Source organism: Ipomoea nil, unplaced genomic scaffold (assembly GCF_001879475.1).
Source record: "Ipomoea nil cultivar Tokyo-kokei standard unplaced genomic scaffold, Asagao_1.1 scaffold2827, whole genome shotgun sequence".
Taxonomy (NCBI): domain Eukaryota; kingdom Viridiplantae; phylum Streptophyta; class Magnoliopsida; order Solanales; family Convolvulaceae; genus Ipomoea; species Ipomoea nil.
The window spans coordinates 986,881-1,009,296 of NW_017619255.1; the positions used below are offsets into that span (position 1 = coordinate 986,881).

Here is a 22,416-nt window from a genome sequence, read left to right on the forward strand (position 1 = left end):
TATCATTATCATTATCCTTCTTTGAAAAAGGCTGAACCCCAACCTTAAGGGCCCCCACACCCCGACCCGACAGAGCATTTGTGAGGATGTAAATCATCGTAACTCAACTGAACATGAACCACAGAGATTAGACCGGTGCTCACTGCGCACAAGAAACCCCTCACTTTGAGAGGTTGCTCCCACACTGCCTCATTATCATTATCCTTGTTATTACTCCACATTGTCAATTTGTAATTCAAATTTGCCTTAAAACGCATCGAAGAAGGTTTCATGACAGGGAAGGTAAACGACGAGCAGGAGCACTTCCATTTATTTCATGATAAAAACCGGCGACGGCGACGGAGAATCTAGAAAAAGACTACACTATCTTCGACATGTGGATCCGCATGGCATGCAGCACGCACTTTCCTTTATATCAACTCAGCTTTGGGTTTATTGTTCTCTGAAAACTGACCAAAATAGTGTGCCATTGTTCATTGGTAAGTAAGGTGGTGAGTGAACATGGTGAAGAATATTGGGTTCCTCTTTTTGTTGGTTTTGGGATGGGTGAGGGGAGGACGAGCACAATATCTGACCATCCATGTTGACCAGTCAGGGTCGTCCGACTTCAAAACCATCCAATCAGCCATTGATTCAGTCCCCTCCAACAATTCTCAATGGGTTTGCATTTCCATCAAGCCTGGCATCTACATGTACGCATATATACATTTTATGATTATACTTTTTTTCTTAATGTGATTTTTAATTAATTAAATACATTTGTTTTCCATCTTGAATTTCTATACAACTCATCTATCAACATGTTTTGATTCAAGAAATGAATTCTAGAGGAATATCAATTCTCTTCCAAAGGTTACGTTCTTGTGTGGTTGTAATAGTTTTATAGGACCAGGCTCATCATAAATCAAGTATAAATACAAAGGGTATGGGTTAAAATATATATATATATATATATATATATATATATATATATATATATATATAGTGAAAGGTTCCAGTGCGGTTGATTAATGTGCGTGTGCTTTGTACTTAATTTGCGTGAGTCTTGTGCTTAATGTGTCTAAACTTTGTACTTAATGTGCGTGAGTGTGTAATGTTAATGTGCGTGAGTTTTGTACTTAATGTGTTAGAGTCTTGTGTTTAATGTGCCTGAGATTTATACTTAATGTGCGTGAGTGTGTAATGTTAATGTGCTCCTGTTGCTCTTGTACATATACGTCTTCGTCTTCGTCTTCTCTTCCTCTCTTTTCCCTTAATCCTCTCTTCCTCTCTCTCTGTTCTTCTTCATATATATACGTCTTCGTCTTCTCTTCCTATTCCCTTAATCCTCTCTTCCCCTCTCTCTGTTCTTCATCATATACGTCTTCATCTTCTCTTCCTATTCCCTTAATCCTCTCTTCCATCCCCTCTCTCTGTTCTTCATCATATAGGTCTTCGTCTTCGTCTGACTTTTGTGTTTAATGTGTGTGAGTTTGTGGTCTGAATGTATTTTGTTTATAGCTTCCTGTGCGATTGTGTTAAAAGTCACGCATATTAAGCACAAATCTTTCGCACATTAAGCACAATACTTAGGCACATTAAGTACAAAACTCACGCATATTAACATTATACACTCACGCACATTAAGTACAAAACGCATGCACATTAAACCACCGCACAACCGCACGGGAAGCCACAAATGCACCTATATATATATATATATATATATATATATATATATATATATATATATATATATATATATATATATATATATATATATATATATATATATATATATATATATATAGGGGTATTTTACGTCTTTTAAAAACATATTCTATTTCTATTCTTTAAAACAACCAAACACGGGAATAACATTTTTAAATTCTATTCCTTCAGCGAACCAAACAATAAAATACAATTCATGTTCTATTTCTTATCTATTCCATTATTTATAGAATAATAGCTTTCCTTTTCCCTTAAAATTTATTTCATGGACCAAACATGTTGTTATGCCTTCACTTTTTTCTTTGAGGTGTGTTTTTGTGTTACCATCCTTGCTTGCGAGTCCACAAAGGATGTTTTCACTACCTTCTCAACATGCAAGCCTTATCGAGCCGCCTTCCCTACATGTGGGTTCGTCTAGAATGTTGTTTTTTATTCCTTGGGTTGTAGGTTCACTACAATGTTGTTACTAATTCCTTGGGCTTCCTACTCGAGCTTGAAGAGTGCTTTGGTGATTGGGGGCGGGTTTGCCTAAGCCTCCGGTCTAACGACCGCCTACTACGTCGGGTTGAGTGTGCTCCCCACTATTGCTAGGCTACACATACGCCGATGACATTCCTAACTCTCAAGCCAGCGGTTGGACGTCGGGTCCAACCCTTAGAGAGTTCAGGTTAATTAGTTCTTGATACTGGGGTGTCCTTTTCGATGGCCAAGGTGCAAGTGGCACCTCTAGTTTGTTCTGGGTGAGAAACCGATCTCCAGGAGCACGACTGCCTCCTTCCTCATTGGTCGAGATGTTCTCGTAGATCCTGGAGATGTTTGCTTATGGATATGTCCAATTTGATATATTTCAAGACTAATTTTTGTAAATTGAGTGTGAAGCTTTGAGCAGATTTTAGAAATGCGTACTTTTCGTAGTGATCCCCACAAAAAGAGCATTAGAGCCAATGATGGTTTTATATAAGGATTTTAAAAATAATAATATTATTAATCAGGTATCGGGCCCTAATAATATTTACAACTGGACTACAAATAAATAATGACGTCCAACAAGGGTCTAAACCCCACTTATACTAGGCCTTTAACTCTAGCCCATAAGACATGTTATTTTGGGATTCAAAATTAAACCACTAGACTAAGTGTCCTATTGGTGATTGTTTGATGTTAGAATGGGATAAGATACTCAATTTATAGTGTCTATACGTTGTGAAATAAGTGATTATCAATTTACGATGCATTGATCAATAATGTACACCCATGAAACGAGTGGTTGTCATTCCACGATCAATCAACTTGTCATCACACAAGTTGCCAGGCCACATCTTCTTGTTAGCTAATTTTGACCACTTTCATTTGCATAGGAAACATGGTAGACTAGTTGGAGTAAGATGTAGTTGTACACTTGTAGATTAAAATTTCTAGTTTTAATGCTTAACTTGAACTATGTAACGTTTTAGGCCCTTTTCTGGCCCAAGTGTCATTGGGCTCAAACTCTATGGCTCCAACACATTGAATTAAGAACTATAAATAGAGTAAATATTTAAATTACATAAATACCCAGTTATGAGTAGCTATTCCCCTGCTTGTTGGGAATTGTATTCTTAAAGTAAAAATACTTACCAAATATGAGAATAAACCAATACTTGAAAATGCTATTTTTTTTTTTTGAAAACTGAAAATGCTATTTTGTTTCACACCTATTTCATTTCGTTATTATTATATTGATTTTGGTCATTTATATATATATATATATATATATATATATATATATATATATATATATATATATATATATATATATATATGTAGGGAACAGGTAACAATTTCGTATCACAAGCAATATATTTATCTCAAAGGAGAAGGTAATGAAAAAGCCAGCATTGTTTGGGGGAGCAGTGGTTCTTTCAGCTCAAGCCCAACTTTTTCATGCTTTGCGGACAATATCAAAGTTGAAAACCTTAATTTTGTGGTACAGACACTAAATTCGATCAGTTCCTTAATGTAGTGAAATTTGGTCAAATTGATTCACAAAACGTGAGAAAACAAAAACAAAGGATTTATTTGGTAACATAGTTAGCTTATCAGCTAATTTTAATTTATTTGATAACTATTAGTTGTTTGACTTGGTTAATAATCAATATGAGTGTTTAATTCATTAGTTTTTTGTAACTTATTACTTCAAAAAGCTAATAAAACTCAAAAAGCTGCACAAAGCAGATTTTTTAATCAACTTTTTACATGTAATTAGCTATCAGCGGATACATGGCTGTTAGCTGATAGCTGATAGTGGATAACGGATAACTGTTAACTAATTGGGTTCATTAAAGGATATAACTAGTTGATAACATTAGCTGATTAGTTGTTGTTTATCCATTCATAACTACAGTTATGTATACCCTTGAACAGAATTCTTACAATTATCCTCCAATGCTGAAGTCAAGTCATCCCACAATACCGGCGGTGGCAGCTAAGGTTATTGGAGACAGAATGGCGTTTTACGATTGTGGTTTTTACGGCGTGCAAGACACGTTGTTGGATGCCATGGGCAGACATTATTTCAAGCATTGCATCATTGAAGGGGCCGTAGACTTCATCTTTGGTGCCGGTCAGTCTATTTTTGAGGTACGCTAGCTTCGCTTAATTTTCTAGCCCTTTAATTTGTTTGTTTGTGTTTTTTATTACTTCCTCCGTCCCAATTTACATATCATATTTACTATTCATGCATTAATAGAAATTTAATTTTTTATTTTTTTTTGTGTTTAATAGTACTTTTAAGTTAATTTCTAAATATATAATGAAAAAACGAATTAAAAATAACTTCAGTAAATTCTTGTTAACTTAATCAAACACAAAATGAAACGGATTCTTTACAAAGGAATATCTGTTCTATACCTATGACGACCATCCATTTGGAATAGTAACTGGGATGCCATCATACTACATGATAGTTGACGGAATGAGTTTTTTTTAAACCAAATTTGTAATTCATGTCTACAGTTTTTTTAAACTTCTGTTGGGAATAATGAACCAAATCGATTTAATATCCCAAAATAATATTTATATATACACACAAAAATATATAAAATATTATTGGATATATATCCGAAATATATATACACACCAATATATATAAACCGGACCCAAAGGTTATATATACATATTGTTGGAAAAAATTAGCTTAAAATGGCATAAAATGGCATATTAAGTGGCTATTTTGTGGTATAATTATCAGTTGGGTCCACTTCCGATTTGGGTCAGGTCAAAGTGGATTCGGATTCTTCGTAGTAAGACGAAGAGATTGATATATTGTACGCTCAAAATGGATAATGGGTGAATGAGATATTGATTCTCAAAGTAGACCCATTTAAGTTGGGAAATGAAGGGAAAATGTAGGACTTTGTCCCACATTGGTTTGGAAACAAGATTTGCCCCCCTTATATACATGAGCTCTTTTCAGGCTTGTAAAATTGTATAGCATAGAGGCTCTCTCGCGCGCGGGGGGGGGGGGGGGGGGTGCAAATTAAAATCCAACTAGAGGACATCGAAAAGGCTTGATTCAAGCCAATCAAGCCCGAGCTCGCGTGCGCCGGCACCTGCGGGCACGAATGTCGTCCGGAAATGGGCTGGCCTTGCGGGCTAAGTTATGCCTAACTTAGGTATCATTTTCCATCTGATATAGTCACTTGGTTCGGCCAAAACCGAACCGAGAGCACCAACTCTCGTGCATCTGTGACCACGAGAGTAGTGCACTCTCGGGTTGCACCACAGTGCACACGAGAGATGTACTCTCGTGTTGCCTGGTCCGTGTGCTCTCGTGTGAACCTGCACCCCAACGGTCTGAAACCCGAAAGTGCAGAAGATTAAACTCATCTGTTACGGAATTAATACTGTTTTAATTCTAATTTTTAAATTCTGAGTTTAATCCTACTTAGTGGTGACCGTTACAGGTGTTACGCAATTGGTTTTAACACCAATTTAATGGCCATGTTGAATGCTATCACTCCAACATCCCTATATAAAGAGAGGTAGAAGCAGTAGCATTTTACACAGTGAAAAACAAAGGAATTCCAATAACTTTTCATCTCAAAACTTCTGCTTCTACTCTCTTCTTTCAGCCAATCTGTGTTCCAGCTTTGCTTTGTTTGCCGGGCTCTTTGTTTAGGTGCTTAAACAAAGAGTCGTAGCACGTTTTATCCTGGGAAACCTAGGCTACAACGCTCCTAGCACTTGTGGGAGGTAGCAAATAAGGTTTTAAGGAAAAGAAACTTGTGTTCGAACTCGTGCTAAATCCTTTACCCAAACACTCAACCTTTTCCTTCCCAATTTTTCAGTTTTCCCATATAATATTAATCTTTCCGTAGGATTATTATTATTTTTTGGGATTTTCAACCATATTACCCAACACATATATATCTACGAAAAAGATATACCAATATACATAAACCAAAAATTGGAACTAATAATCCTCAGATTATAAATCCAATTTAACGACAAAACAAATAGAGGGGAGGATTTTTGCTTAGAAGCATAATCCAAACCGAAAGAAGGAAAAGATGGCTCGTGTATGGGTATAGGGTTTTTAGCGCGAGTCAAGAGACCACTCTTTCCTTAAAACCTTATTTGCCACCTCCCAAAAGTGCCAGGAGCGTCGTGGCCTAGGTTTCCCAGAATAAAACGTGCTACGGTTCGACGTTTGAGCACCCAAACGAACGAACCCGGCGAACTAAAGCAAAGCCTTGAACACAGTTAGGCTTAAGAAAGGAGTAGAAATAGAAGGATTTTGAAGCTGAAAAATATATTTTCTTGTTGTGTGCTTGTACATTGTGTCGTAAAAAACTTCTGCCCTCTACCCCTTCTTATATAGGGATGTTGGACTTCAATAGCATTAAACAAAGCCACTAATCTTAGCTTTGTAACATCTTAAACAACAAGTCATTACTCAGGATTTTTCGTAACTGAAGAATTTAATCCCACGTTCGTCTGTTGGCCTTCAGCTAGGGACGGAGCCAGGAATTTTGTTGAGGGGGGGCGAAATAGGGACCAATTCACAAATTTTTTTCAGTAAAGGCGAAACATTAAAATAAAAGAGATATTTAAAATTAAATAAATAAATTACCTAAGAAATATAGGTGTAAATATTATTGGATATGGGCGAAAAATAAAACAAATCGAAACTTTATAAAAATATTCATAACAAAATATGAAACATAATTAATTTGATAAAATAATTTGAATATATATATATATATATATATATATATATATATATATATATATATATATATATATATATATATATATATATATATATATGTATGTGTGTATCAAATATTAAAAAAACTATTAAAACGTGATTGTGTTAGAGTCATAGGGAAGGAATAAAAAAAACTATATGATTCAAACGCCTAACCTTTATTATAACCAAATGCATGCTCTACCAACTATTTTAACTCATTTCTTATGAACAATTAACAGTTTTTATATACTAATACTCAAAAATGTATTATATACACATATATACATACAAAAATTATATATGGGGTAAGGGTAGGGGTAGGGGTAGGGGCGGGGGTGGGGTGAGTGGGGGCAGCTGACCCCCCTGCCCCCCTTTGGCTCCGTCTATGCCTTCAGCCCCAGACTGGCTTAGTTTCGGCCCAGGCCGAAACCATACTGCTTGTGTTTCGGCCAGGCCGAAACTAGCCAAGTTTCCGGCCTCCCAATGGCCGAAACTGTAGTTCAGTTCGGCCTGGACCGAGCTCATTTCGGTCTTGGCCGAACCCAAGTGACTACTTGTGTTGGAAAAATCGATACCAAAAGTGCCCGCAATGTCAGCCAATTTCCGGACGACATTCGACATTCGTGCCTGCGCACACGAGCTCGGGCTTGAATCAACCCTTTCCGAGCTTGGTCTTGACCGAACCCAAATGACTACTTGTGTTGGGGTTTTGATCACCATTACTATTTAAATCTATTTGGTAACTTAATCTCAATAAATAGATTTAAAAACAAAGAACTTATTGAGTCGACTAATTTTCTATAATGTTTTGTTTGATGTTGTGTTTTTAGGAGTGTACAATAGTGGTGAATGTTGGGAAATCGCGACGAGAAGGCAGTACAGGATACATAACAGCACAAGGAAGGTCAAGTGCAAATGATAGCAATGCATTTGTTTTCAAGAACTGCAATGTGACTGGAAGTGGCAAGGCAATCTTGGGAAGGCCATGGAGAGCCTATGCTAGGGTCATATTTTTTAACTCCTCCCTCTCCGACGTCATTGTTCCTTATGGTTGGGATTCTTGGTTTTATGCGAATCAAGTGTAAGACACTACATGTTTCTTCTCTCGGTAATTATTTTTGTCACAAATATGTCATTTAATAAAGTAGTTAATTTGGTCCTTAATGGACTAAATTTACTACTTTGTATGTGTTAAAGATGGTCACACAAATAATTTAGGGACTAATTAAGTCAATACCATGGGTATAATTGAAAAATCAAAAATATAAATTTTCTTAAATTATTTAGGAAAATCTTATCATGTCGAATAGTAATACTTAACCTATCCGATGGGACCGGCTCAGCCCCCAACGTGGAGAGTCTGACGTTCCCTCTTACCAATCTGGTGTTAATTAGCCAGTAGCGGATTTTGAACCCGCTAGTGTGTCTTCCAAGACCTTGCCAATAATGTATAATCTTATTTTACTTCTTTTTTTCCTCTAGGGATCAATTAACATTTGCTGAAATAAACTGTTATGGCCCGGGGTCTAACACCTCAAAGAGAGTTGCATGGGAGGCAAAATTGAGCCAAGAAACGACGGACTACTTTGTCAACATCACCAGCTTCATTGACGTTGATCAGTGGGTTAGCAAGCAACCTCTTTAATTATAATGGTTTAGTAATAAGCCAAGTACGTATTTGGTATTTGTTTTACTTTTTACTGTTGTGTGCTAATGGTCCAATCGAGTAAAGGTTTAATGGGTTTATAAATTATAAACTTGTAAACTTTTTCAAAAAAATATGTTGTGTAAGATTTAGTAACTTTATTTCACAATAATACATTACATAATTTTTACGATTGTATTAATGTTTGTTTAAATTATCTATACTATTTTATTTTCTAATTGTTAAAATTGTAATTAGTTTTAATTAAATGTAATTTAAAAAAGAAATTGCGGGGACACCATGGCCCACAGCTCTTGATGGGGATCGGTGAGCTAGCAATTTCCAATCATTATGGTCCACATAATTGTGTGAACCATAAATAAAAAGTACATTTTTAATATACTAATGGTACATTATTTATGTACATAAAGTACATTTTTGAAAGTACATTTTTAATATACTAAGTGTACATTATCTTTATCTTTATCTTTATCTTCTTTATATATATATATATATATATATATATATATATATATATATATATATATATATATATATATATATAATAAAGCAGAATTCTAGCTTTCCCTCCAAAATTGTGAATGGGGCTTTGGGAAAATGGACTGCAGCAATGGAATAGGTTTGACTCAGAAATTTAAAAAAAAATGTAATTATATATTGGCCCAACATACATTTGTTATATTAAAACTTATATATATATATATATATATATATATATATATATATATATATATATATATATATATATATATACACACACACACACTATCTACTATCTACTATACTAATAAGAGTCCAAGAGAGTTAGGCCTATAATGGGTAGAAAAAATGGGGGTCAAATTTTTTCTACTATACTAATAAGAGCCCAAGAGAGTTATGCTTAAAAATTATAATGGGTAGATCGAAAAAATGGCTCATATTAGATTTTAATTTTTTCTTAAGATTTCCTAATTTATCCTTAATGAATATGATTATCCGTTAATTTTTCCGTTAAATATTATATTTTTCGTTAATTTCTTTTAATTCACCGTTAACTTTTTCATTGATTTCAATAAAAAAAGGTCTTAGGTTCGAACCTCATCTTAATCAAAGTTGGCATAATTAGTACTCTATTTTACTCTTATTAAATTAAAATAATAATTTAGTAGCTACAACAAAAATTAATACATATGCATTTCTTTAATTTAGAATTATGTATCTACAATGTCTATATTCAAAAAATATTATTCATTATCAATAAATTAAATAAGAGAAATAATTTCATTGGTTATATTATTCATTGTACAATGTATTTATTTTTCTTCAATATAAAAATTCTTTACATTCAAATTCATCAATTGATTATATTCGCTACATTGTCCCTACAATGTCTTTATTAAAAAAACTTATTCATTATCAATAAATTAATTAAGAGAAATAATTTTATTAGTTATATTATCTTTATATTTCTCCAATGTAAAAATTCTTTACATTCAAATTCATCAATTGATTATATTCACTACATTGTCTATTATCTTTTTTGTGCACTATTTTTTAATTAAATATCAAAGTTATAATATAAAATAATGCTATATATTTATTTACCAAGTTTTTTATTAATAGCATGAAAAAATTAAAAAAAATATATAATTAATAAAGCCAATCATATTAACTACCTGAGGGATTTGTTGACAAAGAGAGTATTCAAATCACACAACAAATTAAAGTGAGAACTACCTCGCAATGTCCTTGTTTGACAATCAGCAGTTAGCGGTTAGCGTTAGCGTATTATATTAGTGAATTTGACTAGCGAATTATATCAACAGTTGGTAAAAAGATATTTGAAAAAATTAGCTGTTTAGATTAACATGTAAAATGACCTAAGGGTATACATATATTTAAAAATAATAATAATAATAATAATAATAATAATAATAATAATAATAATAATAATAATAATAATAATAATAATAATAATAATAATAATAATAATAATAATTGTTTTAAAAAATAAAAAAATAAAAAACTATAATTAAGCCAATTATATTAACTATTGGGGGATTTATTGACAAAAAGAGTATTCAAATCACACAACATATTGAAGTGGAAAACTACATCACAATGTCCTTGTTTGGCAATCAATAGTTAGCTCTTCAATATTAGGGTGCGTTTGGTTAGTACATAGGAATTGGAATTGGAATTGGAATTGGAATCGGAATCAAATATTTGGTAATGGTAATGAGTTTTAGTGAAAGTATTTTACATGTTTGGTAGTAGGGTGGAATTGTAATGATTACCAATATTGTTATTGTTTGGTTATATATGATCCTATAATGAAAATAAATGTTTTAAAAATACAAGAACAAAAAATCAAGACAATTTATTTTAATATAAAGACATCAAAAGCATCAATATGAACAAAAATAAATAAAAACAAAAATCTAAAAGTATTATTTCAAACTTAAAAATCAAATTACCAATTAGGGGAGCGAAAAATGGAATGAAACCCTTAATTTATTAAGGAATGAGTTTTCTAATTAAGGGGTAATCAAATCCCATAGTAGTGCTCTGGAAACCTGTCAACCAAACAATAACAAAGACTTTGATTCTCATTCCTAATAGCTAAACCCATGAACCAAACACACCCTTAATATATATTTAAAAATATCATAATAATAATAATAATAATAATAATAATAATAATAATAATAATAATAATAATAATAATAATAATAATTGTTTTAAACAATAATAAAATAAAAAAATATAATTAAGCCAATCATATTAACTACTAGGGGAAATTATTGACAAAAAGAGTATTCAAATCACACAACAAATTGAAGTGGGAAACTACCTCGCAATGTCTTTATTTAGCAATCAGTAGTTAGCTCTTCAATATTAGTATATATTTAATATTTTATGCCCTAATTTTTAGTTGCTCTCCCTTAGGTCACTATTTGGTTTCAACCATACCTATACAATTATTTTATTGACAATTATAATCAATATTGACTATATTATCTTGCATTTGTAAACTTAGAATTACTTATTTAAATACGCAAATTCAGCATTCAATTATCTATGCACGCATGAACAATTTCAATACAATCTTGCCTTGATATATTTTAAAATACTTATTTAAAAAATAAACATTGAGCATTATCTCAATCGCGCAATGCGCGTAATAAACTAGTATATATATATATATATATATATATATATATATATATATATATATATATATATATATATATATATATATATATATATACACTAAATTTTTAATAGTTTGTAATTTTGATTAGTTTTTTAATAATTTACAAAGAAAGTAGGGAAAAAAATTTCCATCTAAGTGTGAATACATATTAATAGATTTGTAAGATCATTATTATTATTATTATTTTTGTGTAAACCACGAGGTGGTCCGGGTCTTTCTCTGTCTGTTTAACTTTGTAAGATCATTATTACAAATGAGATTAGCAATATGAATGCATTTATTGTCTTTAACATTTAAATATTATATTGTATAATTATACTTACATTTTTAATAAAACTAATTCTGCTTTGTATCATAACTGATAGTGTTAATTCCCACGTAAGTGGTAAATAAATAACGCTAGTCCAATCAAAGCAAATAAATCTTTTATTGATCGGGTGAAGGACCTAAATACAATCTACACTGGCTAATCTGAGGGCCGACTGACTGCGGTCGGGATGCTCTAACAATAGCCTATTGATCATTCCAAAAGTCCCCCACACTGTTGCCGCCGCGGGTATTTATAGCCGCTAAGCCGGAGACACAATTCTGGCCGGCCGGCATGTAACCCACGTAGCAATGACGTGTCTTCTCCTCGCAAGCCCTGCCTGTCAACGCCTAACGCTGCCACGTGCCTCTTCTCGACTCTCTCGCCTAAGGGATATCAATCGGGTACTGAAGACACCGGTCGGGTGCTCCACCAGTCGGGTACGACTGGGTTCTTCTAAGAATATCCGACCTGTAACCTACATAAACAAGAATAAAACACGTGGCATGTCGGTCAGGGTATTCCCTACCAAGAGCCCCCAGCCCGAGCCTTTTTAACCGCCTGGGAAAAAACGGGACGGGATGAAGAAGTCCAAACGTCCGCCGCCAAACCGACCGGACAACTGTCATTCCTTCGTGCTACGTGTTGACCTCTGCACGCCTCTGCGACCGCAACGGTCACCTCGGAATCTGGAGCGGTCGCGTCAAGCAAGTGGGTCGTTTCCCGCCCAAAAGCTCTCCTATAAATAGGCCTTCGTGAAGTTCATTTGAACTTTTACCAACCATCCTGAGTGGATCGGAGCATCCAGACCATCCCGAGCGAGCTTATTCAGAACATCAGTCGGAGCAATCAGCGTTTAGCTTTTTTCCCCCAAGTGCTATCACTCGGTAAGCTTTCTGCTCTTTAGCTTTTTAGTTTCTTCCTTCATATTTTCTCTTCATAGCCAACTCTAGGCCTTAACCGACCACGACCCAAGTATCCTGAGCCCTAACATAATCCCGACCGGCCTTTAGGCAGACATAATGTCGGATACAGATAGCTAGAACGCCTCAGTCGCGGATTATGACGACGCGGTCGAACAGATAAGCGAAGAGGTGGACATCATGTCCTATTCACCGGAGGTCGTTCAACGACCACAGAAGACCCCCGAGCGACAAAGGTCGTCTAGCTCGGAGGGAACGTCGAGCTCAAGCGGGTCAGGCAGCTCGAGCAGAGGGAGCGGCGAGACGACAACGAGCGGGCAAGGCTCGATCGAGGCTGCCCGGGAAACGCCGACCCGGGTAATTGGGGATTACCCGCAAGCAGCGCCCCCAGCTGGCGATCGGGAAGCCACCCCCGAGCTGGATGAGAAAGATCCGGCTGGCCCGCCCGCACCGGCCAGCGGGGAGTTCGTTTTCTTAAACCGGGATAGCGTCGAGCAGCAAGAGAGCCTACTGACGAAGGGAGAAGCAGCGAAGATATCTGCGCTACTCACCGGCCGGGTCCGTTTCGACACCCGCCGGAGCTTGGGAAACGTCATCGATCGGCATGAAGGCAAGTGGATCGGGATGCATTACGACTCCCTCTTAGCCCCGATCCAGATCCCTTTCTCCGCTCTCTTAACCGCTTTCCTGGGTTACTACCGGGTGGTCCCAGCTCAAATTTGCCCGAATGCGCACAGAATTCTAGCCTGCTTCCCACAAATCTGCGCTCGGCACGAAGTGGCGTGCACGATGGAGTTATTCAACTTCATCTACCAGGTGAAGACCCTACCGGCCAAGTATGGGGGTGGGTTCCTGATGATACAGTCCCGAGCGGACCTGTGCGCGATCGAGAGTCTGCCCGGGAACAACAAAGGGTGGAAGAACAGAATCTTCTCGGTCGAGTACGACCCATGGATCCTCCCGGTCGAGAGGACGTGGAGCATGCACTACAGGAAGCAAGTGGTGCCGGTCGAGACGAAGGCCCTTCAAGATGCCGTCTCCAAGATCTCGAGCGAGATCCACGAATACAAGAATTTTCGCTCAAGAGAATGTTATGACGAGGCCCGGCTACCACCGCCGCGATACGACCTGGAGGAGAAGTACCTGCCCGTGCCGAGCGTGACTATTGTGAGGGCGGCTGCTCGGGTTGAGGCGGAGAACGAAGGTCTAACACTAACTGACCGTCCCTGACCCTAACTCCCCGATCACTTTCCGACCTCAATATAACCTTCTTGTTTTTTGTTTGCAGACATGGCGAGCTTCGAAGAAGTTGAGGCGCCCCGAGCCCCCCGAGCTAAAATCACGCTTGGGAAGAAGAAAAGAAAGGCCAAGCCGGCCGGGGAGCAACAGATCCCGACCGCCCGGCCGATCGACACATCCACCACTGTCACCAAAGCCGAAGGCTTCGTGGTCGAGGGTGCCGACGTACTGGTCTCCCGGGTGGCTGCCCGGAAAGGCAAAGAGAAGACGATCGACAAGGAGGTCGAGGAGAGCGGCGCGCTGAAACGCCGAAGAAACTAGCGCAGCCTGAGCTCACCGGTCGGGGCCATTAAGGGCGATGCATCGATCCTTACCCGGATCGGCAACTCCGGGCCGATCAAGGAGGATCTGACCCAACTCACCCCGACCCAGGTGGCCGAGAAGATCGGCCACCACCTGGCCGAGGTAAGAATTCTTCTTCTTCGTTGTTTTCATACAAGTGACTTTGCTCGGGCTGATTCCGATCGTCTTTTATTTTGCAGATCTCCCGAGCGACCCAACTCCTCCAGCGTCGAGCGCTGCTGGCCAACGAGGCCGATGCTCTGAAGAAGGTTGCCGACCGGCGACTGGGGGAGATCACCGAGCTCCAGGCCGAGCTAAAGAAGGCCAAGGAAGGTCGGGCGGCAGCGGAAAAGGCCGCCCGAGAGGTCAAAGGGGCCCAAGAGCTGGCCGAGAAGGCTGCGAGGGAGGCTCTGGGGGAGGCGAAGGAAGCCAAGGCCCGACTGGCCAACCTTGGTGATCTAGTGCAGCGCCTCTATCGGGATGAGGCGTCCCGCACAAAGTTCTTCCGGGAGATCCGGAAGACTAAGATCGGGGAGGCGCTCATCTCGGCGTTCGGGCGCTGGGCGTTCAAGTCCGGCCAGCGGAAGATGCGGGCGAAGACCCAGGCGTTCATGGAGGAAGTCCTTGAAGGCGAGGATCTCCAGCTGGTCTTGACGACCCTCCCAGACGACATTGCCGACCCCGGCCCGCCGCCGTTCGGTCCCGAGGAGGAGGTGGCCGAGCCGAGCGCCGCTGCTGCGAAGAAGTAGCTAGGTTCTCTTCTTCGTTTTTGATGTAAATAAACTTGATCGGGAGCCCGGTCCCGCTTTGTACCGGGCGCTTTTTAGATTTATAAAACTTTAAGTTTTTCTTCAAACTTGTTTCGCTCGATTGTTGTTACTTGTTTATTTTCTGCTTGTTTGTATGCCGATCGTCTTTTGCCCGACCATTCGGCCTAATGGCCTGGTCGTGCGTATCACGATCCAATGGCCTTTTGGCCCTTCGAAATGTCGAACTTTTTTGGCCTGCTCATTCGGGATTTCCCCGACCGCTTGGCATTGTCGAAAATTCGAAAAATATTTTGGCCTTTTCACTCGGGGTGTTCCCGAACACTTGGTCTTGACCTTGCACTTCCCTCTTCCTAGCTCCCACATTGTTGTGCGCACGAGGCACGAGTGAGTGCAAAATGGAAAGAAGTTGGACAGATCGGGGGATTTTTTTGTAGCCCTGGCTTCCCCAATCGGTGGCGTGACCCGAGTGTCCGCCGAAGATGAGCGTAATAGACAATCGTTAGAATCCGACCGGCTAAGTAGTAGGTGGCTATTAGAGCCAATTAGGTAGACGACTATTAGAGCCATTTAAGTAGATGGCTATTAGAGCCAATTTGTTGCACACCCCTATCGGTCGGAACCGAGGGAGAGGTGTTGTGTTGGGCGAAAAACCCATCTTCATTGCTGATGCCGAGTCTCGATCGGGTAGATTCCGAGCGCGACTGATTGGTGTAGCAGATTTAGAACAACCTACTGCATGCTTAAACATTTAAAAAATCGATCGGACCGCCGTATGCAAACGGTCGAGCAATCGCCGATCGTATATACATTAACTCTTCCCGTTCGCAGACGGTTAAAAATATTCACAACAAATAATTTACAAGTACCGAACGACGAACGGAGCCCACTCGCAGGTCGAGCCCCCACTTCGTCGATAATTACAAAAAATAGGCTAATGCATAAACAAGACGAGGTGCTCAGAATTCCAAGTGCCTCGATCTGCCTACCGGTCGTCGTCTCTAGTCAGTAAGTTCCCGGCCGTATAACAGTGGTGATGACGTACGGACCTTCCCAATTCTGAGCTAGATTTCCTCCTTCCAAAGGCTGACTGGCTTCCCGTCGGCGTAGAACGTAATCCCCGACCTGAAAGTACCGAGGGTTGACCCGGACATCCTTTGAACTCTTCACTCGCTTCTGGTATTCGGCCATACGCCGAGCGGCTAGCTCTCTCTTTTCCTCGACCCCATCGAGGTCCACGACCATTGAGTGTTCGTTTTCCTCCGCGTTGTAAGTTCGCTCTCTGGCGGTCGAGATCCATGCCTCGATTGGGAGTCGGGCTTCGGCCCCATAGACTAGGGCAAACGGTATCTCCAAAGTTGCTTCCCTCGGGGTCGTCTGATAAGTCCAGAGAACATAAGGTAACTCATCGGCCCAACTACGACCAGCCGAGTGCAGCTTCTTCTTCAGACCTTCCAGGATTGTCCGATTGGCATTCTCGATCTGTCCATTTCCCTGAGGGTAAGCCACCGACGACCGGATGTGGGTTGTCCCGATCGTGGCAAGAAAATTCTGAAAATATTGGCTCACAAATTGACGGCTGTTGTCACTAATGAGATGAACGGCCACACCAAACCGGGAAACGACATTGCGCCAAAGGAACCTAGCTCATTGTTGGGAGGTGATCGTGGTTAGCGGCTCGGCTTCTATCCACTTGGAGAAATAATCGATGGCCACGATGACGAACTTTCCTCGACCGGCAAGTTGCGGGAATGGCCCCAAAATATCAACCCCCCACCTTGCAAAAGGAATTACAGTCGTGACCGGCTGATAGAAGGTAGCCGGTCGTCCAAGCATCCGAGCGAACAACTGACACGTCTCACAATCCCGTGCAAGCTTCTCACAATCTAACTGGAGAGACGGCGGCCAATAATACCCGATCAGCATGATTCGACGAGCTAACGATCGGCCTCCTTGATGCGATGAGCAGATGCCCGAGTGCAATTCCTTCATGACTAAATCGGTCTCAAATGCGGTCAAGCAACGCATGAGCGGGCCTCCATACGAGCGCCTATAAGACAACCGTCTTGGACTTGAAACCTGGTAGCTCTGAGCTTGGCTTTCCGAGCACGATGGGGGTCGTCCGGGAGCCGACCATGCTCAAGGAATTCCATCAGATCAGTGATCCAGTTGTCTTCCGCCGGTTGGATAGGTGCGACCGGCAATCGGTGGATGCTATGCCTCGGGATCACTAAAATCCGAGCGATCTTCGACATGTGTTCCGGGGCGTCTTGAGCCAACTTGGACAAGATGTCCGCATCGGCATTATCCAATCGGGGTACATGTCGAACGGTGTATCCCCGGAACAAGGCGAGCTTCTCCATTGCGAGGTCCCGGTAAGCTTGTAATCGCTCGCCGTTCACTTCATAATCACCCAGGATCTGTCCGACCACGAGCGCAGAATCTGTTTGAGCCTGGATGTAATCAGCCCCCAAATCTCGAGCACACTGTAAGCCATTGACAAAGGCTTCGTACTCGGCTTCGTTATTGGTTGGATGGAACTGATACATTAATGCAAAGTAGATTTTGAAACCCTCCGGGCTCGTAACCACGACCCCTCCTCCGGCTCCTTTCTTGCTACTTGATCCGTCGGTGGCCAACGACCACCACGCCGCTTCGGGATCCTCTACTTCCGGGGGTCGGGTATCCCGGGCGGTGCACTCGACCAAGAAGTCTGCCAACGCTTGACCCTTTATCGCCGGTCGTGGTCGGTACTCAATTGCATATTGAGTCAGCATGAGCGCCCACTTGACTAGGCGTCTTGAAGAAGAAGCGGTTCGGAGAACTGGGCCGATCGGCTGATCAGTCAACACTGGAATGGCTCTACCTTGGAAGTAGGGAGCTAACTTCTTCGCGGCAATATACAAGGCATAGACGACCTTCTCTAGCCGGGAGTACCAGAGCTCGGGACCATGTAGCGCGTGGCTTACATAATAAACCGGTCGCTGGACCCCTTCAGGATCGGTTCGGCACAAAACTGCGCTTACTGCTCGATCGGATACGGCGAGGTACACGTCTAGCTCTTCCCCGAGCTCTGGCTTCGACAGCACGATCGGTGACATAAAATATTCCTTCAGCTCGTCAAAAGCCGCTCGGCATTCATCGTCCCAGACGAATCCGTTCACCTTGCGCAATACCTTGAAGAATGGTAGAGCGCGCTCGGCTAACTTTGAGAGAAAACGGCTTAAAGCAGCCAAACGACCGGTCAATTGCTGGACCTCCCGAACGTTGTTAGGTGGTTGCATATCCAGAATTGCTTTGACCTTGGCCGGGTTGGGATCGATTCCCCTCTTGGTCATCATATAGCCGAGGAACTTCCCCGTTTGAACCGCAAATGTACACTTGGTTGGGTTCAATCTCAGTTGATACCTCCGCATAATCTGAAAGCATTCCCGGAGGTCCTGAGTGTGGTCGGATCGGTCCCGACTCTTGACTAGCATATCATCAATGTACGCCTCCATCGTTTGGCCTAGTAGATTAGCGAAGAGCATGTTGACCATTCTCTGATAGGTCGATCCCGCGTTGCGAAGGCCGAACGGCATCACTCGGTAGCAATACAGCCCGTCCAGAGTCACGAAGGCTGTCTTGCTCTCGTCTTCATGGTGCATCATTATTTGATGATACCCCTTGAAAGCATCCATGAAGCTCATTAACTCGGCCCCGACCGTCTCGTCAACCATTTGATGGATGCTCGGGAGAGGATATGGGTCGAGCGGACAAGCCTTGTTGAGGTCGGTTAAGTCTATGCACATCCTCCAAGCTGGGGGCTTAGGAACAAGAACAATATTAGCCACCCACTCGGGATAAATCACCGGTCGGATGTGCTCGATCGCCGCCATTTTCTTGACCTCTTCCCTGACAAACTCACGGCGATCGGAAGATAAATGCCGCGTCTTCTGAATGACCGGCTTGGCCGCGAGATCTACGACGAGCTTGTGATAAATGACCGTACGGTCAATCCCGGGCATGTCCTCGGGCCCCCACGCAAAGATATCAGCAAATTCGCGAAGAATTGCTAACACTTCTGATCGTAGCTTTGGGTTAAGGGCCCGACCAATTTTAATCTTCCTGTCTGGTCGGTCCTCGGACAGGGGAACTTCTTCAACCTCTTCGGAAGGCTCGGGTTGTTCCTTCCGGTCACTAGTTGCCTCTTTCACGATCGTGTTCACCCGGGAAGACGTGCCACCATCACGTTTGTTGACGGCCCGGGTGTAACACTTCCGCGCGGATTGAACATCACCGCGAACTACACCAACCCCATTGGGGGTGGGAAATTTCATGCATAGGTGGGGCATGGAAATTATCCCACTAATCTTCATTATTGCTCGTCGGCCTAGAATGATGTTGTGGACGCAGTGCAGATTGACCATAACAAACTCTAACTCGGTCTTGAAAGACTTGGGGGGGGGGTGCCTATCTCGACCGGGAGTACAATTTTTCCTTCGGGGCGAATGAGGGCCCCGGTGAATCCAGACAATGGTACACCGACCAGAATCAACTCGCTTTTGTCCAGATGAAGCTTTTCAAACACGTCCAAATAAAGGACGTTCACAATGATCCCCGTGTCCACCATAACTCTCTGGACATCGGTCCCATTCACATCGATCGTGACCACGAGAGCTTCCAACCCGTGGTCACCACTGTTAGGTTGATCCTCCAAGGTGAAGGTTATGGGCTCCATCTTTTGCCTTTTCCCGGTATCACGGGAGTCTACGATCGCGACGGGGCAATTTTCTCTCGGTCGGGAAGCATCATCCAATCCACCGAATATCACGTGGATGGTCGGCTTGCCTGCTGGTCGGCTGCTGGATGGAGGGTCGAGGTCCCGACGGTCGTCTCTATGGTCATGACCCGACCGATCTGAATGTTCAGCGCGATCGGAGCGATCAGAGCGGTGATGAGATCGCCTGTGATCTCTCCGATCGGTAGCCTTCTTTGTTTCTTCTCTCTTCCCCACACACTTGTCCAGCTTTCCAATACTAAGCAAGTCCTCCAATAGCTGGCGTAAATGCGTGCACTCTTCTGTGTCATGCCCGGCACACTGGTGGTAAGCACAGTGCTTAGACTTGTCCGGTCCGTCTTGTCCGGGATGATGGAGTCGGATAAGATTGCAGGACTGGGCATACTGCATGGCTTCCGCCGCAGATCGGTTCAAGGCCGTAAACTCGCCACGCCGGGTGCGGGGTCAGGAATGATCATCACCCGATCGATGTTCCGCCCGACCGGTTGGCTTACGGGATGAAGTCCCGACCTCTTGCGATCTTTTGACGGCATTCGCTTCACCGGCGTTAGCGTAATCCGTCACCCTTCGGAGAGCCTCTTCATATGTGCTCGGGGGGTGGAGGATAAAATCCTGATAGAGATAGCCAGCCCGGAGGGAGATATGGAGCATATGGGTGGCGGTCGCATCATCCATTGGTTCAACCTCCCCGACCGCGGCCTTCCACTTGACCAGGAAATCGGTAAAGCTCTCCCCTTCCAGTTGCTTGGCCTTCTCCAGATACATGTAGGGCTTTCTCACAACTTTGGAAGTAACAAACTTCCGCATAAATTTCATTGCCAGAGTTGCAAAATCAGAAATAGAACCTGGCGGCAACGTACGAAACCACTCCGTAGCCCAACCGGTAAGCATGGAGTAGAAAGCCCTACACATCACGGCGTCTGACACTCCCATCATCATCATGTTGCCGTAGTAGGTGTTAACATGGACCTTAGGGTCCGTACGGCCATCATAACCCTTGTTCCCTGGGACTTGTAGATCAAGCGGGTATGGCTGGGCCATTATCTCCGCCGTGAAGGGTGTCCTCAATAGCGAGGCTGATTGATCGACCGGAGGCCTCACTGCGTGCTCGTTTCGAAACCGAGCGAATTCTGCCTGGGGGTCATGGAGCAGTCCTCGGGTCTCGTTAAGCTCGGTCGTCTGGGCTTGGGTCGTTTCCCGGGCGCGTCGTCGACGATGTGATCTCGACCCACTATGCCCGGATGAAGCCTCCTGGCTAGCCTCTTGCGTCGGCACATCTAATGAGCGTCGGCTCGGGTCCTGTGGTCCCAATCGTTGACGCATTGCTGGACGGAGCCGCTCGAACGCTACTGCCCGGTTGATTTCTTTAGGGTCCTCTGCTTGGGCTTGTAGCTCCGGCTATACCTGCTGAGCCTGCCATGGTACCTCCATGGCCGCGGCACCCTACGACCCCAACCTCGAACGAGCCGAGCGCCTAGCCTGGGAAGTGGGCTGAAGCTCCGGCTTGGTCGGAACAGTCGGGTAAATCGGAGGAGCGGGGGCTGGAGCCGTGTACGCAGGCGTGTATGGGGGTTAGCCGGTCGGTGGTGTGTGATACATTAGCTGGCCGGGCCAATATCCATATTGTGGAGGTGGGACCGGATAAGGATATTGCCCGGGATACTGGATCTGTTGAGCGGGTGGTGGATATCCCGGTTGGATATAGTTGACCGGTTGCTGGGCGACCGGATGTTGTGTTGTCGGATGGGGTGATGAGGACGTTTTTCACGCATCCATCAAGTATCAAATTGCAGTATAGAGTTTAGCTATCGTTCCACTGGAGATGGCTTTTGTAATGTTAGGAATTGATGTAAAGTGGAGTTAAGCACAAGCTAAAACTACCCTTTTAGAAGCTAGACCTACCGATAAGGAGATGGTTTGATATGATTAAGCTAATAACAAATAAGACAAGTAAAACAAAGGACCGAGACTTGGTTGATTCAAGCTAAGATGCCAAATATTGTACTCAAGATTAGGGAATTAAACAAGGCATAAGGTAAGTGAAATGCACAAAAGTGTCCAAATACCACTCTCGTAGCTATTTGGACTTGCAACCTAATCTTAAACTCCACTCTCGTGGCAATTCAACCCAAGGTTGCCCAAGCAAGAACACAAGGCATAAATTCTCCTTAGTACTCGAAATACTCTCGTATTGGGCATTAAGTGTGTGAATGTGTGGCTAGTGTACAAGCTCTACTCTCGTAGCAACAAACA

General features: G+C 42.1%; 1 protein-coding gene across 1 annotated transcript; it reads left to right on the forward strand.

Annotated features, from left to right (window-relative positions):
- The first annotated feature begins 501 nt into the window (after positions 1–501).
- LOC109159401 (probable pectinesterase 55) lies at positions 502–22,017 on the forward strand. The gene is made up of 7 exons (XM_019307513.1): positions 502–692; positions 3,517–3,676; positions 4,114–4,329; positions 7,774–8,024; positions 8,426–8,669; positions 10,443–10,444; positions 22,005–22,017. Exons 1-5 carry the CDS (start codon positions 502–504, stop codon positions 8,586–8,588), a joined length of 981 nt encoding a protein of 326 aa, XP_019163058.1. The 3' UTR covers positions 8,589–8,669; positions 10,443–10,444; positions 22,005–22,017.
- The last annotated feature ends 399 nt before the right edge of the window (positions 22,018–22,416 follow it).

Bases quoted from the DNA above. Each gene is read 5' to 3' on its own strand.
- LOC109159401 (XM_019307513.1), top strand. From the start codon at position 502: ATGGTGAAGAATATTGGGTTCCTCTTTTTGTTGGTTTTGGGATGGGTG. The intron at 693-3,516 runs GTACGCATATAT...ATATATATGTAG, and splicing joins ATCAAGCCTGGCATCTACAT to GGAACAGGTAACAATTTCGT. The intron at 8,025-8,425 runs GTAAGACACTAC...TTTTTCCTCTAG, and splicing joins TGGTTTTATGCGAATCAAGT to GGATCAATTAACATTTGCTG.